Source organism: Oreochromis aureus, linkage group 16 (assembly GCF_013358895.1).
Source record: "Oreochromis aureus strain Israel breed Guangdong linkage group 16, ZZ_aureus, whole genome shotgun sequence".
Lineage (NCBI taxonomy): Eukaryota > Metazoa > Chordata > Actinopteri > Cichliformes > Cichlidae > Oreochromis > Oreochromis aureus.
In genome coordinates this window covers 18429566-18447926 of record NC_052957.1, presented here as the reverse complement: position 1 = coordinate 18447926, position 18361 = coordinate 18429566, and the positions used below count along the sequence as shown (strand labels likewise).

General features: G+C 40.7%; 1 protein-coding gene across 1 annotated transcript in view; it reads right to left on the bottom strand.

The window, feature by feature from the left end:
• Positions 1 to 7298: 7298 nt before the first annotated feature.
• LOC116319316 (anosmin-1) overlaps positions 7299 to 18361 on the bottom strand; it is a 41506-nt gene continuing 30443 nt past the window's right edge. The window contains exons 8-14 of the mRNA XM_031738609.2: positions 17082 to 17226; positions 15037 to 15183; positions 12491 to 12579; positions 11188 to 11359; positions 10694 to 10914; positions 9922 to 10063; positions 7299 to 8501 (exon numbers count right to left, since the gene is read on the bottom strand). Coding sequence (XP_031594469.1) covers positions 8443 to 8501; positions 9922 to 10063; positions 10694 to 10914; positions 11188 to 11359; positions 12491 to 12579; positions 15037 to 15183; positions 17082 to 17226 — 975 coding nt within the window. The 3' untranslated portion in view covers positions 7299 to 8442. The remainder of the gene's footprint in view (positions 8502 to 9921; positions 10064 to 10693; positions 10915 to 11187; positions 11360 to 12490; positions 12580 to 15036; positions 15184 to 17081; positions 17227 to 18361) is intronic.

The window sequence follows — 18361 nt, the reverse complement described above, 5'->3', positions numbered from 1 at the left end:
TGGCGCCAGTGTCCGGCAGCCTCACCTCTGTCAGTGCGCCCCAGGGCAGCTGTGGCTACAATGTAGCTTGCCATCACCTGTGTGTGAATGGGTGGATGACTAAATGTGTAAAGTGCTTTGGGGTCCTTAGGGACTAAGTAAAGCACTATACAAATACAGGCAATTTACTTTCCTTTGAAATCTTAGTCCATATTGACATGACAGCATCACACAGTTGCTGTACATTTTTTTGGCAGCAGATGATGCAGAGCTCCTGCTAGAACTTTCATATGGAGACTTTGGAGGTACAGTGAACTCATTATCATGTTCAGGAAATCAGTTTGAGTTTATTTGAACTTTGTGATGCCACACGATGTGTAATTTTACTAGAAGCAGTGGTCTTTAAGGGGTCCACATGGTCAGTACCAATACTCAGGTAGGCTGTGATGTTGGAAAGGGGCCCAGAGTGTTGCAAGAAAATATCCTCACACTACCGCCACCACCACGAGCCTGATCCATTGATGCTAGGCAGGATGAACTCGTGCTTTGACAGCAGAAATTGAGACCCACTGGGAATGTTTTTCCGGTCTTCCATTGTCCAATGTTGGTGAGCCTGTTCAAATTCTAGAGACAATGTACTGTTCTCAGCTAACAGGGGTGGCACCTGGTGCGGTCTCCAGGTGCTGAGGCCCATCTGCCTCAATGTTGTGCATTCAGAGATGCTTTTCTGTATACCTTGCTTTCAATGAGTGGTTATTTGACTTACTGTTGCCTTTCTATACACTCAAAGCAGTCTGAACATTCTTCTTTGACCTCTGTCACCAACAAGGTCTTTCCACCTGCAGCTCACTGGACATTTTCTGCAAACCCTAAAGATGGTTTTGTGGGAAAATCCCACCAGATCAGCAGTTTCTGAAAAACTCCAGTAAGCCCATGTGGCACCAACAACCATAACATGTTCAAAGTCCCTTAAATCACCTTTCTTCCTCATTCTGATATTTGCTTTGAACTTGAGCAGGTCATCTTGACCATGTCTACATGCCAACATTCATGGAATTGCTGTCATGCGACTGGCTGATTAGATAGTTGCATTAACAAGCAGTTGAACAGGTGTCCCTAATCAAGTGGCCAGTGAATCTATCTTGATGTATATTGAATGAGATTTTCGAAGAAGAAATATTTCCTTAGCTGGAATAAATGCAGTTTTCCTTGAAGATGTCTGCATGGCATATGTTGCTCCAAACCTGTATCAATGGTGGTTCACAGATGTGCAAGTTACTCATGCTGTGTTCACTAATGCACCCCATACCATCACAAATTCTAGCTTTTGAAATGTGTGCTGATAACAACCTGGGTGGTGTCTTTTGTCATTTGCTTTAAAAACATGGTGTCCATGGTTTCTTAAAAGAGAGAAAAAAAGAAGAGAGGATGGTTTTTGCATAGAAAAGTTCTGACTTCTATTTGTGGATGTGGTGAAAACTATGTTCACATGACAGATGTGTTTCTGAGGCCATGCAGTGATTTACAGTGATAGAACTGGGTTTCTTTTTATACTAAAGCACCATCTGAGAGTTTAAAGAGTATTGCTGTTCAGATTTGTTTCTTGCACTCAGGGAATTCTCGATTCTCGGAATCTTTTAATCATACCATGCACCTTGAATGAGAAATCTTCAGTTTTACCTTGGCAATCATTATTTTTAATTGCTGAATCGCATAGGCTTGCAAACTTGTGAACCCCATCTTTGTTTCTGAAAACCTCTTGCTCCCTGGGACTCTTTTTTTATATATCAGGTTGATTTGCTAATTAACCTTATTAGCTGTGAGATGTTCCACCGGGATTTTGTTTTGTGTCTTTTTTACTATTTTGAAATGTATTTCATTAAAAACCTAAAACTTAAACTAAAAATAATGACTTTTAAAGAGAAGTAAATACATTTAAAAATACCTGTTTCAACAGCTGATATTTTATCTTTGCGTTATTTTCATTTCATTCACCTTTTCTTTACATTTTACTTAGCTTTTCAATATTTTAGAGGAAAAAAAACTTTTGCAAGAATGTGGTTTTATGTTTTCTAAAACGAGGTAAATGAAATGTGTTGATTTTAATGTGTGAACCACCCCCTCAAAACATATTTTTACTGCTCTTGTGTTCTGTCACCCGAGTTTATTTTGAGATATTGAAGACACACAGGCACTGAAGCGCCGTGTTTAGACTACAAGTGATGTCTGTCATAATTTCTTCTTTTACTGTAACACACTTTGAAGCGCACATGTGCTCTATCATTAACACCTTTGGATCGTTTGTATGTGTGTGTCTCTTTGCCTGCCTTGTCTTTGTGGCAACCCAGTAGGAAAAGTGGAGGAAGCTCTGCCCCCCGCCCCCAACAATATCTGTTTCAGCATCCTCTGTGTGGATTCCCTCTGAACTCAACCCCTGACCCTTTCCTTGTCCTCGAGCCTGGGTCCTGCCCTCACACTGCCGTCCATCCTCCTGGGTACGGCTGACCTGTGAACTGTGCTTCGCCTCTGAGGCGACCCTACACAAAGGCTTCATAGGAGAAAAGAAGACAAGACAGAAAGTTTCCCCTCTTTGCTAGTCATGCTAGTCATGCCTGGGGGTGTATTATATGGTGAAAAGCTGACACCAGCCATTGATCCCAATTTAAAATGTCAGCTGTTGTAATTTGAGTTATTACCTTTAAATATATCATCATATAGCAAAGTTAGCTTTAGTGCGAACTCCCTTAACGCAGGATTGGCCACAGTGTATTGATGATTGCATAGCAAACTTCCTAACTTCATTAATTAGGAATGGGTCACTTGGGTCAGTATGTGTTTATTCTCAGGAAGGCGCATCAAGGGGATTAGCACTAATCAGGGGGGATTTTAAACAGCTCTTACCCAGATGGATGATACTCTTGCCTGATCTCTTCACTTTGTACGCCTGCAGAGAAGGATGTTTGGTTTGGAAATAAGGATCTAGATAACGATTCTTCTGCTGACGTTTTCTTTGTAAACACAAACATATTGGACCTCTCGCTTACCTTTGACCCAAACTGCAAAGAACCAGATTTTCTGAGTGTCCATAATTTTATGTCCGTAGATGATAGAGGTGATAGACATGTGATTTATACGGCGTGTTAATTTATTGTCAGGATCATCGGTTCACACTTGAGATTTATATTTCATATTTTAATATCTCTATATTGTAGTCTTGTGTTACCTTAATTAGTAGTATAATCAAACTCCTCCTACACAGTCAAGAGTTGAGTGACCACAAATTTGGACAGAGGTACTCTTCGACCTCTCAAGGTTGCTATCTTTATCAGATATTACGTCATCATGGTGCCTAGCAACCGCCTAGCAACGGGCTAAAATGACCGATATATAGCATTTATGCACCTATAACATCTTATAAAACTGCCGTATCATTTTAGTTTCTGTATATCTATCTCATATTGTGCATTAGTATTTGTAATATGTAGTGTCTCTGTGTGTGTGTCAGAATGTCCACACTTACATATATGTGGACATATTGTGATTTAGTAAATGTATCACCATTAAGAAAGACAGTGTGCGGGGGTTATATTTAAATTGTTGTGAATCATTTTTACTACCTCCCAAAGAATAAAAAATTAAATTATGTAATTACTAATATAAATAACAGGTCAGTGATACTGATGTCATTTAATCTGTTCACAAAATCCAAAACAGCTTTTCTGTCAAAATTAATGCAACAGAAATTAACAATCACAAGTGGTGTTTTTCTAACATCCTGTTCTGGTCTCAGGAGTTGACTGGGGTTCAGAAGTAAAAATGGAGTTATGGGGGGGGTTTTTTCATCATAATATTTCAATTTTTATTTACTGAGAGGTATTGTCTCCCATGCCACATCTTTTTCTAACAGTCCAGCATACTGTATCTCTGCTGCAAATAACACCAAATGACCCTAAATCAACATCTTTCTGCCAAAGTGTCGACAAATATGAACGTTACACTGTTGAGGCTATCGGTGAGCTTTTGCATTGTTTCGCAACTGATAGCACAGAAGTACCTCACAAACTGGGAACTGTTTATAAAAACAGTTCTGCACCTTGCTCTTTGTACAACCCCAGCTCAACAGATTTAATACAAAATATACTGTGAAGAAGCATTTTCCAGGCACTGAATCCAGGAAATCAAGTTCCCTGTAGAGCCGCAGAGGAAAAGAAAAAAAGGGAGGGAGAAAAAATATTGTCTGTCTGTCTTTGGATGTGCCAGTTTTGCTTCAGTGTCCTGCTGCCTTTTAATCACAGAACAGACGTGCTTTTCACTTTGTCCACCTTTAAAGAACAGGGAAAGGAGACTGTGGCTGTCAACAGCGTTGTAGCCCTGGTGTTTGTATAGTGTGTGGCATGCATGTTCTCCGGCCTGGATACGTGTTCTGGTCTTCATTAGACTCAGACTGAACATCTTTGCGGCCTGACAGAGAGATCCTTTCATGTGTCCCCTGCCTGGTCCCACTCACCAGAGCCTAACCAGAAACATGCCACTGCCCAGGGCAAGGTCAGATTTCTCACCATACCACAGCATTAAAGCAACATTGCTTTTCCTAATAGAGGGGGAAAACACTCTGGTTATTTTTCATCAGTCTCACAGACAATATATTCCATCTCATCATATTGATGGAGTAGCAGCACAAAAGTCCAGGTGGAAGTAATCTGGAGGGAGCGCTTGTCTCCGCTCGATGATCTCACTGACCCGAAACTCGCATGAGAGCGAAATTTGGAGCTTTCAAATTGTTCAGGTTACGATCGGTGTGATCTCAAAAGGGAAAGTGAAGTCCATCAATTTTATTTTTTGCTTCATACTTCAAAGTCACGCTAGGATTGTACCTATCATCTAAAACTAAATTCCATCCATCCTTTAGGGAGTAATGTTACAGTCGCTCTGTCAAGTATCGTGGAATGACCCATAAAAGCTGCTTAGATCGATAAATAGCGATGCATGGCTCATTGCAATGTTAATCTGCAGAACGGGTGCCGAGAGGTCAGAGGAAATGTGTGGGAGAAACAGCCTATCTTTGTGCTCCTCTGAAAGGACTCACTGTGATATTCTCAATCCTATTAAAAAAAAAAAGTCCCTAATGTCAACCAGAAGATGGGCAAATATTTAACTCACTGGGATTATCCACAGAGGCAAATAAATATAACTGTTTTCAGAAATGCGTTTACATTTGAAAGCAATATTTCCCTGTCTTACTTTCACAATAAAGATGCAATGTCATGCAAAGTGTATGAGCCCTCGTTGGCCTTTTACCGTCAGAGACAAAGCTTTTGTACTAACGACCGGCCTATTATTTAGTTGTTGCATTTTTTTTCCCCATTTCTTTTATGTCCTCTGAGACTTGGACATCTTGCAACATGCCTCAAAGGAGGCTGGAGGCCCTATTGTTTTGAGGTTTTCACACTTGAGGGCCATGGTATTTTGTGTGTGTAGAGAGAGACTGTGACAGCCTGAAAGAGAGAGAGGCTGGGCTGGCTCGCACAGAAAGGAGCCTTCGCTAAACACTGGCCCGGCTCCTAGAAAAGAGAGAGGGATTAGTGTGCACAGACCAAGAAACTAATCTCCTTCGACATAATAGAACTGTACATAAACAACATCCCTGAGAAGTGAGCGGTGAAGCACTGACTGACTGAAGAGACCGAACGTGTGAACACAAGGGCTCGGAATAAATTGCTGTTTGCTGTGGAAAATGATGATGAGAATCGACTTCCATCCAGAGATTCGAACATCTGGACGGCATCATCCCTTTACAAACCCGCACTTAGAAAAACAAGCACAAGCAAACACAAATATGCAAACACCGCAACCCCTTTATACAGACACAAGCTCTCCAGTGTATAATAGCCACATTTGCATTAATAAGCTCGGGTTTGCGATAATAATTAATCACACTGATTAATTGCAACAGCAAATTTGGGAATCTAAGCTGCCAGTAGCACACTTGAAAGAAGACACTAACTGTCCATTTATCAAATTCAGACGTGCGGCCTGAAGACGTGCACGACACATAAGGTTGTGTTTTACCAGTCAACACTGAGTATATATGAAAGATGGATGAAGCCACAATACGTTTTTTAAAATAAAGCACTTTTTTCTTGTTTTTTCAAGGACAGAGTCCTAGAGAATAGGGCACATTTATATATTAATAGAAAACTGTGTTTAAAATGCTTTGAATTGTGGAGTACTGTCATGTCAAAGGAAGAAGATCCTGGGTTTGAATCCAGGGTTGAGTCTTTCTGAGGTTCTAAGCAGGGGTTTAGGTTGATTAGTGTTTCTGGATTGGCTGTAGCTGTAAATGGCTGTGTGTCTCTTTGTGCACCCTTTCGCTGCCCCTCCAACAGATTGTGTGAGTTTCAAAAATATAATAACAGAACATGATACAGAGTACAATTAGCCTACATTTAAATTTTTGTACACATTTCTGGGTTTTTTTTAGTCTCTGATTTTTATAATGGGAACAACATAACTGATAAGAAGTTGCCCTTTTCCAAACCATCACATTTTACATGTCAAACACATCCTGTGGTTTGAATGTTTTGAGTCTCTCATGAAAAGGACATTAAGGAGACTGAACCATCATCTAGTGAAGATGCACTTAATGCAATAATGGCTCATTGTAAGTTTAAAAAGTGAGAAATCACTGAGACTAATTTGAAGTAGAATACAATGCATGCCTCCAGGCCTGGAAAGATATGATAAAATGCATTTTTTTTTTAACTTGAAGTACTTCTACACACTTTAACTATTAAACACCGTTTAGCATGCACTGTATTTAGGATTATCGAAAATTCACTCACAAGGCTTTCATCCAACATACACAAATAACTCAGCATGAGGTTTTCACACACACTTAGAAATCACACCCTCCATGCGTGTACAGTACATTAGGCTCAACTGTGTCACACGCTTTAATTTCTTGTAAACATTCCCACTTCTCATTTTATGACGGTGAAAGGCTGCTGAGCAGAAGAGGCGTTTAACGCTTTTCAAACAACAAGAGCTCAGAGAAGCAGCGTATTATGTTGACCAACCTCGGCAATGGTAAATTCACTCGGGCTGAGCTGCTGAGCTAGATGACCTGTTTATTTAGACTTAGAGAGCACGTGTCTCGGGCTCCTGGACCGATCAGTGAATATGCTGTACACAGAGCCTGCCACGATGGAGTTTACAGCCAAAATAAGCAACAGTAATTGCCAAATACTCGAGTACTGGAAGGGGAAGCAGGTCTATTTACTTCTCAAAGCAGCTTCAATTAAAGCAAACAGCAGAGAGGGCACAGGTTAAGGATTATTTTATTACTTAGCAGTTTGTACAGTTTCTACCATGGAAAAATAACATGTAACATAAGACCGTATTTACATTTCCATTTTTACAAAATGTCTTTACAAGATTTTTCTTTTTTTTGCCAGTTCCCCAAAAAAAAGAAAAAAAAAGAAAAATGAGGCTAAAACACACAAAACATACACATTCACACACATCCAAACCAAACTTTGTAATACACACATAAATAAATATAGACATTCACTGACTGTCACGACAAATATTTCTACAGCCAAGAACATGTACAATTCATCATTTCCACACAAGTTATAATTTCATTAATAAACATTACATATTACTTCCAATATAATTCTTTGTTAATCTGTTAATGAAATATTGCTAACATATTGAAAAGAGGTAACACAGACATTTCATGCCAACAGAATGCTAACGGCTGTCATGCAAAACCATTACAAGCTTTCAATTTGAAGCAAGTAAATCATTTACAGTTCTAAAATCAAATGTACTACATGCAACATACTACGCGAAATATTCTGGGTTAGACAACGATGACTTTAGTTACACTGACCATCAGTACTGACTGTGTGCCAAAGAGCCTCTTTAACTGGTAACACAAAATAAATACTTTAATTTCTAATTTTCTTTCTTCATTAATTGTTTTACAGTTATTGCATTTCCTATCGAATATTCAATCATCTTCAAACATGTTCCCAAATTATTTTGTTTATTTCAACTGTGTAATAGCCAAATCTAAATCAGTCATTGTTGTCTACAATAACAGCTTCATCACCAATTCTGTGGTTCCTGGATCTATTTTTACTTATTACATGAACTCCTTATGGGATAAGTTGGGGAGCTGTGTACTAACCAACGCGGAATATGAGACCTCGAAATATAAATTTCACTCTATAGATAAACCCCTTCTGGTGACTTGGAAGTCAAGAGAGAGGGGTTATGAAGGAATAGCTGACGTGTTGTGGAGCCTGGAGGAGATAGACCCATATTTCACGAGAAGGGGGGGTCAGTTCATGGTCTGGTGCGCTGTGTTTCTGTTTGGTTCCACACATTCCTTCCTTGACAGACAGGAGCAGAGAGCCACTGGTACTTCTTCCTACTGGGTTTGCCTCGACTTCAAACTCAGTGTCTCTCTACCGACGGCTTCTGGTGATGAGAGTGGTGCTGCCGCAGCCTTGGTCCTTCAAAAAACACACAGATTCAAAGAACTGTCAGATACGACTTCAGATTGAAGCACTTTGAATTGGTTTTTCAGGGAGTAGCAATGTGCTTCTTTTTGCTGCTTGTATGAAACCTGGTGTTTGACTACAGCTTCCCCTATTACAACATATGTAATGTAATTACTGTTCAGTAATATTACAGTTGCTAATCACCTATAGTTTCTATTTTTTTTTTTTTTTTTTTTAATGTTTAGGTAGGTCAGCCTTTAGCCAATGCCACCTTGATTTTCCTAGACGAGCACTGAGCCTTGGTGCCTCTCTGAAGTGTTTTGATGGTTGTAACTCTGCTGGCTGCTTTGTGGTTTATTGAAGGAGCATAAAAGGCTGATCTTGCACACGCCCTAAGAAGGACAGGGATTTGTGCTGGTTTGTCCCTATATGTAAAGTTTAACATCGTGTTGTTTACTTAATTTTCTTTTTATTTATTTGCTTTTTTCGGTAAATACTAATTTTTATATAATTGATTTGACTGATTGATAATTTTGTCTTGGTATTAAAGCCAATTATTCAGAATCATGTGGTTTTACTTATATTGGTACTGACTACTACATTTCTGATATGGTGGCATCCCTACAATAAAAACAGAAAGTTGAAGATTAATGTGACTTTTCAATAATACTATTATCTTGAACTCTTGTGGCCATAACATTTATGGTGGGAAACCTGATTTTGTAACAGCCCTAATAATGAGAGAAATGTGTATATTACACCTACATTGCTTTTCATAATAATAATAATAATAATAATAATAATAATAATAATACTACATTTTATTTGAAAGCGCCTTTCAAAACACTCAAGGTCGCTGTACACAGTAGAGTAAAAAACAACATAAAAGCAAAGAGTTTATACAATCATAATACATAAACAAATTTAAAATAGCCGAGTGGAGAGGTTATGTGGGATAAGCTATTTTGAACAGGTGGGTTTTGAGTTGGGACTTAAAGAGAGAGAAGGTAGAGATATTTCTTAAATCAGGAGCGTTCATGTTGCTATGACAACGCCACTGTTGACATTACACCTTAACATTTACACTTTACCTTCAGTAACAGCAAAAACATGCTGATTTACATAATCAGCAGAGGGAAATAAGTTGATTCATTACGTCACAAGAAAAATGTTCTCACATTTTATTAGGCATTAATACCATATATAGTCATATATTTATTGCAAAGACAAAACATAACTGTTTAGCGGCATGGTTTAAGCAGCTACAAAGAGAAGATCTACAGTATGCTGTTAGGACTGAACAGTAACAGACACCAAACAAAAGAGTCTGAGCATGAATTTCAAACGTTGAATCGCTGGCATTATCATTTCAACTGAGCAAAGTCAGGTGCAGCTCATAAATTATGGAAGCTGACAGTGACTTGCTACTTACGATGTTGTATGACAGGTAGTATGTTCGGGGTCTGGAAGGTCTTAACCGTGGCAGGACCTTCTCCTCCGGTTGTTATAACCTGCACCTCCAGTCTGTAGTAGGTGGACGACCGCAGGTTGGACACTACAAGCAAGTTATGATCCTGCAAAACGAGGGAGGGGAGCAGGAGACGGCATGCAATCAGATGAAATGCAACAGAACACGCCTTTGATTCTGACAGGTCTTTAATGTGAATGGGCTGCAAAAGAGGGGAGTGTAGCTGTCTTTGCACAAGTCACAGACAAAAACAAAGACTTTGTTTTCATAAGGCTGTCTGTCTCTCTTTTCACTGCCAGGTTGATAAAGTGTGCGGTGGGTGGTTTTATTTATAGACAAGCTCTAGAGGCTGGGAGGTGCAGATAGGCGGAACGTGTTGTTGATGGAACAGATTATGTCAAAGAGCAGCTTTTTCAGAGCTCTCACGGAGGATGAAAGAGGCAGACGTGAAGGGAGATGAATACGCAGAGGAGGAGAACTTCCAGTAGGACAAAAAACTTCCTCAGATCTATCCCCGTGTCTGTCTACATACTACCACTTATCAAAAGATTCATGCAAAGAAGCCACAACAGCGTTATCCTCAAATCATGGTCACATCTGACAGATAAAATTTATTTTCCTGTTGCACACACTAATAGTCTTGTCACAACACGATCTCCTGTGGTTTCATAAAAACCATATTAACATTCAAAACTTTAGCTAAACTCCAATTCTGCTTCAGTGAAAACAGACTTACTGGTGGCAGGATCTGGGACTGGGAGATGATGCTGTTGGGCAGGCTGTTTTGCCGGCTTTCAGTTGTGATTTCAGCCCAGGTGACCTGGAAGCCCGTGATTCGCTGATGGGGAGCCAGCCTAGAGACGCGCCAGTGGAAGTTGCCGGTGATGTTTCCCTCATTGGTCGTGAAGGAAGCCGTCAGGTTCTCAGGTTTAGCAAGAACTTTCGGAAGCCCTGAAGCTGTTAGGACAAAGTTGGTGTTATTATTATAGAAACATTTTGGGCAAACATCCGTGAAGACTGACAAAGCAACAAAGAAATACAGCTACTCTGGTTTTGTAAGAAAGGTTATGTGAGAAACTATTTATCCTGAAAGTGTTAAACCTATATTTTAAGTCTATAGAGATTTTTTTCATCATCGTGATAATAATAATGATATTCTAACAAATGTTTTTGTATTGTCTCCACTAATGCGGGTCGATTTTAAAATCCCTCAAACAGCTGACTACTCGCCTCCCTCTCCTGGGCAGGGGATGTGTTTGTGAGTCTTGCTCCGGATGGTAGCGCAGGACGGGGTGAGGAAAGTGGTGCTCTCGTCCTTCGAGCGCCTCTTGGACTTCAGCATGTGAACAGTGACTTTGTACTTGCAGGAGAACAGCAGGCCTGGGAGGTTGATGTAGTTCTCCTGTGCAAAGAAACACATTACTCAGTTCTGATGACTTTGACATGTCACCCAGGTCAGGTCCCATGGAGCTTGGGAGATAATTAAATACACGGCGCAGATCACGTTCCCACTCAGGCCCCAGGAACACGTACCATACGGGAGGACTACTTTGAACTCTCACATGGTAGGGGTTAGGCTACTATTCTCCTATTCAAACTGTAATATAAATGATTTTTTCATAGCTTCCAAATGTGGCACAGCATAAACACAAGAACCTCAACAAGAAGCAGCGATCAAAGCGAATTCATGCCTAATTTGCAACGGCCTGTAAATCCACGTTAATGGGTTCTTTGGAGCCGTGTAACACTGACACTAATTTCTAAGTTTAATCATCTATTGATCTGAACGAGAAAAGCTTTTCTCAGCTCTCTCTGAAACAAAAAAAAAACAAAAAAACCCTGGATTTAGACCTTCAGTAATAGAATAGGGCCTCCATTAATAGACAGCCCTTTGGGAAAGGGTGTACATATATATATATATATATATATATAACTATATTCTCACTGATATGTAACAGCTTTGATTAAAAGTGAATGAGGCACTGTGCTCACATAAAAGCACAAGGCTGCAACCCTTCCTGGTGATCTATAGAAAATGGAAATGTATTTCCTAGCAACCACCGCGCTGGTTTCTAAAGAATGTGTTGATTACCAGGCCTCTGCCATCACGTATCAGCCTGAGCACAAACAGTTAACCCTCTCTGTGTCAAACTCCCCAACACAGACAACACTGCATCCTAAAACAAAGCCCCACACAGTCGCACGGCTGGGGCTGCTGAATTCTGGGAAACATTGTTTAAGTAAATAAAAGTTACTGGCCAACACACCGCATGCGCGACCACACGACTGACTCATAATATTCAAAACAACAGCCACTGGTTTGCCTAGTGCAAATCTAACACAACAGGGCTCCTGATTCACTCGGCGCAGTTGTTTTCCTTAGTTGGAGCTATTCTTCCTGAGCATCAAACAAAGGCTTAGGCACATGCTTTGCTTAGCACAAAGCTGCTGACCATGCCACCGCTCTAATGCCCTGCCCTATGAGAAAGGACCCCCAGCTGGAAGTGGTGTGTGACAGCTTCTGGAGACTGACCTGCGTGACGGACTTCTGTGGTCCTTGGGTCTCGTTGTGGCTGCAGTACTCTGGCATCCACTGGACATGGTAGCGACTCACAGAGGAGTCTGAAACAAAGAAAGGAGGAGAATAGAGAATGTAACAGAGAAATTACTCAGTAGTCAGTCATTTTTTTTTTTTTATAGAATTATGATGTGTATATAAAAGAAGAGGTGTATTATTACAGCAGGTATGGACTGCCATTTATTTAGCACTTTTCTGGCTTAATGACCACTCAAAATGCTTCAGAGCACAAGCCACACTTAAGCAGATATTCATGCGGTGCTTCATTTTGCCCACTTTGAGCACTTCATCTACCTCATATCCACGGCCAATTTAAAATCACCAATTACCTAACATGCACGTCTTTAAACTGTGAGAGGAAGCCAGGGTACCCAAAGGAAACCCACACAAGCACAGTAAGAGCATGAGTAACTAAGTGGCTGTAGCTCAGATGCAACCATGGGCAGACAGCTGATTTTGATGTGTTTTCAGTTCTTGAACTTTTTGGCCACATGCTTGAGAAACACTCGATTTACTCCCAGTGGTGGACATGACATATTCCAGTGGATTATAAATTAGTATTTAAGCAACTGTACTTAGGATTGCATTGCAGCCATCAAACATTTATCTGACATCAGAAGCAAATCTGACAGGCTGAAATCATTGATTTCCTCGTTTGGGATCAGATATCAGTATTTCATCAGTCATTATTGGTGCTCATGATAACGTCTCTCTCCTAACATGAAAAAGAGTGAACTCCATTTGTTGTCTTTGCAATTATCAATTACAACTTTCCAGCTTCCTAAATCTGCCCTTTTGTCTGCTGGAAAGCTCATCGTGGTCCAAATCATCCTGCTTCTGCGAAGTAGCAGCTGTACTCGGCCCAGCTACTGACACTTACAGCAACATTCACTTCATTACTGTACAGTAGCCCCGCACAACCTCATCAGCAATATTTATCTACCTCATCTTATGTTACAGGATTTATTATTCATTCAGCTGTGTCCCTTGAATATGTGAAATACTTCTCTGATTAATAATTGAGTTGTGCTATGTTCACCCCTCAGTAGGGGCCTGGGTTGTAGTGTGCAGATAAAAGGGGTCCTTTGAAGGCTTAGACACAGATCTGGCACTTAAAGCCCCAGAGCTCTTTGGAAAGAGAGGAATTACAGGGAACCGGGAAATCGGGGAAAGAAAATAAACAAGATATGCCTAGCCCGGTCTGACTGAAGGAGGGAAGTGGTATGTAAAACAAGAAATAGGACATGGAAATCAGGTAGAGAACAGAACCGCAGCAGTGTTCGATAAATCATGACTGGAAGCCAGCCTCTGAAGTCCCGCCACAGCTGATCTGCCGTCTATTGTCTGGGTGTTAGGCAGACTGAGATATATTATCTGAGCTCGTGTACAATATGGTTCTCTTTCGTCTGCTGGACACAACCCAGAGGCCAGGCTGTTTTGAATCACAGAGACAATAAGTGAGAGTTTAATCATGGTTCAGTTAACCTGTCCCTTTCTCTGTCACACAAGCCAGATGTCCAGAGACTCTTCAGCCCTCCTGAGGCCATCCGTATGTCTGTTTGTTTACGGTAGTGGAGCGCAGGTTGTCAGAGTCCAAGCCAGGGTCATCACTCAGACTAATGAGTGGCAGTGATGCACACGCTGCGGACGGGAACCCACGAAACAAGACACAGAAAGAGAAGCTGGACCGGGATTAGCTCTGCACTGCAACACCGTGATTCCCCAGGCATGCTTGATCCCGTCAGCATCACTCAGCTCTCTGAGACCAGGCCAACCTTGCTAACAGCTCTGGGCCAACTCCATAACCTCCCCCCCTCATTCTGATTCAGCAGTTGGTGTCTCACCAGGCCTCTCCTTCAGCCAGGGTTTGCATTCTTGACTCCAAGATGTGGAGTTTGGCTTGGGCGATGACATATATTAGTAACATAACATAGACCAGTGAATGGGACTTGACAGGTTACCCTGAGAGCATCGCTTTCAAGGTTTCCATTTTTTCATTCTGGTATTAACAAAGTTTTTGGGAGTGAATGCCGCAGAGACAGGCATTCCTATAGGTTTTTTGTAACCCGTTACAGTGCTTCAATCCACCACCAACTCTGCTTTCTATGACATCAAGTCTCGTAAAAAGAAAATCGACCGCTTCAACGCTAATGCGAAGGCGAGAATCTATTAAATACAGCTGTCAATAAATCCCATTGCACAGCTCTGACTCTGTGTGTTTATTGTTCTTTACTAAACGGTGGCTCTGCTTTACCCATCCGTGTGCGGTTTTTGCCCAGCACTCACATTACACAGCTCTCACAAAGACACATTGTTTCATTTACACCATCTGATACCACATTCATAAAAAAAAAGAAAGAAGGAAATTTCAATTGTTTGAGTAAGTGGGAATCAGTCATAACATTTTATTATGGTACACATGAGTCATAGTGATTGATGGGCATGATGGGGTGCTAATTAGATTCTAACGAAGCCATAAATCACTACAGTAGGGAGCTCACCTCCTCTCTTCTTCCAGTAGACACGGACCTGCAGCTGGCCGTCCTGGTAAAAGGGCGTGCCTATCTCTAGAGGGCCAGAAGGGCGTTTGGCCAGGGTCGAACCAAGAGGGGATATCTCCTCCTTCTTTGACTTGAGCACAGATTTTGCTGGGATGAGAAATGAGAAATGTTTGTAGCTAAGACATGAAAGTGACTATGTTGCAGAAAGCAGTCCAGCATGGTAACAGAAACACTATTATTTCTTTGTAAGATCATGGCAGTGAACAACATGTTCTTCATGCACAAATGTGCTGTAACTTGATTTGTACACAAAGAAGCAGGTTGGCAATTCATTTCATTTTAGAACCTCGTGTACATTTGAAAAAAAGAAAAACACTCATGCACACACACACACACACACACACACACACACAGATAGCTTTGAGGCTTGGCCTACGCTTCCCAAGAGTTCAAGAACTCCAAATGATTGCAGATGTGCTGTCAGTGTATCTTAGCTTTTCCAGCTTTTTTTTGTTGCAAATCTCATGATGATTGTTTACCCCAAATTAGGCAAATTCAGCTATCATGAAAAGCAAACAAACAAAAAAGAAAACTGGATTCGGCTAGGATGGTTTTCTCAAATCCCATATGGCTCAGCAATTAGACAGCTGCAGCTTCATCCAAGTTTCTTTTGATTTCAGGTAGCGGTGGCCCTGTTTGTGCATCAACAGTGAGTGCCTAACCTCAGTTGTGTCAGTTTCAAAGGAGCTTTGGCTAAACATAAACATTATGCATAAAATATAATCAATTTGAACATGTTGTAAATAGAAGTAAAAGTTCCACTCCTGTAACTTCTGGTTAATATTGGACTCTCAGGAGTTATATTCCAAAAATGCAACTTTCATGTTTTGTTTTGTTTTTCCAGTTTTCATCGTTTTTAACAGAAGGGATCAGAATAATATCCTTCCACCCTTCCATCCATCCATCCTCTTCTGCTTATCCAATTCAGGGTTGCAGGGAGCCTTAAGTTTATCCCAACTAGCATAAGGTGAGAGGCAGGGTACACTCTGGACAGGTCGCCCGCTTGTCGCAGAGCCAACACAGAGACAGAAAACCATTCACGCTCACCTTTATACCTATGGGCAATTAAGAATCACCAGTTAACCCAACCCCACTAATTACATGTCTCTGGACTGTGGGAACCAGTGTACCCAGAGAAAACCCAGACAAAGATGGGTAGAACATACAAACTCCCCCCACAGAAAGGTCCCCATCCAGATGGTGGATTCAAACCCAGGACTTTCTTGCTGAGAGGCAACAGTGCTCACTGTCTGTGCTGACCCCCGAATAATGTAAGATTATTTTTTCTTTTCAGTGTAAATTTATTACAAAAGTTATGATAAAAAATATTTTATGTAAGCAGTTATGATGCCATGCACCATAAGCCAATCACTACACATTTGATTTCATGCATCATATGAGCCATCTGATTTCTACCACCACACCAACTGCTTCTTGTGCACATGTGCAAATTTCCATATTGATAACTAAGCTTCTAACATGGGTTGTAGATTTTGGGTGCAATCTTGGAAAAACGTGCAATAGCAGAATTCGGTTGTTTCAATTCTGTAATTGTGAACCTGTTACAAGTTTTTTATATATATAGCAGGTTTTTAATTTAGCTGCTCTTCCTTTAGGACTATCTCATAAACGTGCTTTAAATGAATTCATGATTTATGCCATCCATGCTAGCAGATCTGAGAGGCTATGCTCAGGCACACTGGTAGTTTGAGTTAAATGTTAACGCCCCTTTACGTGCAAAAATAATGTGCTGTTTAGCATTTAAAAATCAGCAGGGTGCAGATTAAATGCTTAATAACATTTGACAGGGATTCAGGCACCAAAATTAATCAGGCTCACAGAGTCACTAGAATCAAGGCAGGATCAGTTATTTGGATTTTCACGATGTGACTTATGTCTGTTCAGAATTTCATCAACTGACTGACATCTGTCATTCCCGCAGCCACGCTTCTAGCAAGGGTAAAGAATAGGATAATAATGTTTACCTGAGTCATTATTCTGACTGGTACTGAAGTGAAGGGAGGCCTTGGAGCTCTTCAGACGCACCTGCCCCCAGTATGTGACAGCCTGCAGCTCCACAGTGTAACTGCTGTTTTGTTCCAGTCCCTCCAGATCTACCCAGTTTTGAGCCTGTAACAACAACAAAAAAACCACTTGGCTTTTGCCATTTGTATGTAACCACACTGTCACATGAGCTTATATTTAAAGTCACTGTACCAGCCACAGCTCCAGCCCAGCTCAGTGCCAGACAACACAGGCCTGTGGGAAAGCCCTACTTATTAAGAACACATGTGGAGCTGAAAAAGGGGATGGTGGTGAGGAGATAGCCTTTAGGGCCTTAAGACAGAGCCATGTTATCAGAGCCTCCCAGGGCTTCTTCACTGTGTTTGGCTTCTAGCATTCCTCCATCAGCATGAACTTGATGAGTTCTTGTTATTGACTATGGGTGTTTTGACATTCCTCTGCCAGCAGGCTGCTTTCAAAGCCCCGAGGTGCCAAAGTGGAAACCAGTAGTACATGTGTCAATAGGTGTCCAGTGTCTACCACCTCAATCTCCTTTGTGGCACATCTGCTATGCATTTCAAAAATTAATTCAGGAGAAGACTCTATGAAGGCGTGTCTGGACTATCCGATCATTTGGCCGAGTCTCTTAATGAAATCCTCCTGAGCCACATCTATACGATATCAGGTCAGATGCTAATGGAAATATTGTGTAAAAGCTCAAACAAGTATTCAATTTTTGAGAGCAGCCAGTGATCTTGGTCATGTGATTTATGTGTAATGTCTACGCTTAAAAAGATGCCAAAGAAACTCTTGTTTCTGGCTGGTACAAACAGCTGAGAGCAAAATGTTCTAGCATGCAAAATAAACTGCTCCAAAGAAATAACAAGGGCATTAATAAAGAGGATCAGCACAATTCTTTCTAAATATGCTATTCATGTCATTAGTAGAGAATGTCCTAAATATACTTTGCAATGATTGAAAAGAAAGTAATAAGTTAAGAATTTTGAATGCAGCTGGATTTAACAGCTAAAATATGTGTAAGAAAACAGGTTTTTAAAATAACTACATTACACAATCAAATAATGAGCAGCAGAAAATGAAATGTACAAACGGCAATATAAGAAGCACATACACACACCTTGAAATTGTGATTTATTGCTTTAAACAAGGCTATCCATCACACTTAATGTGCTTTCTCTCCAATCTTAAATCTGTGTTTAAGGGTTCTTTCATCAGCGTAAGGAATTAAAACAATCAAGAA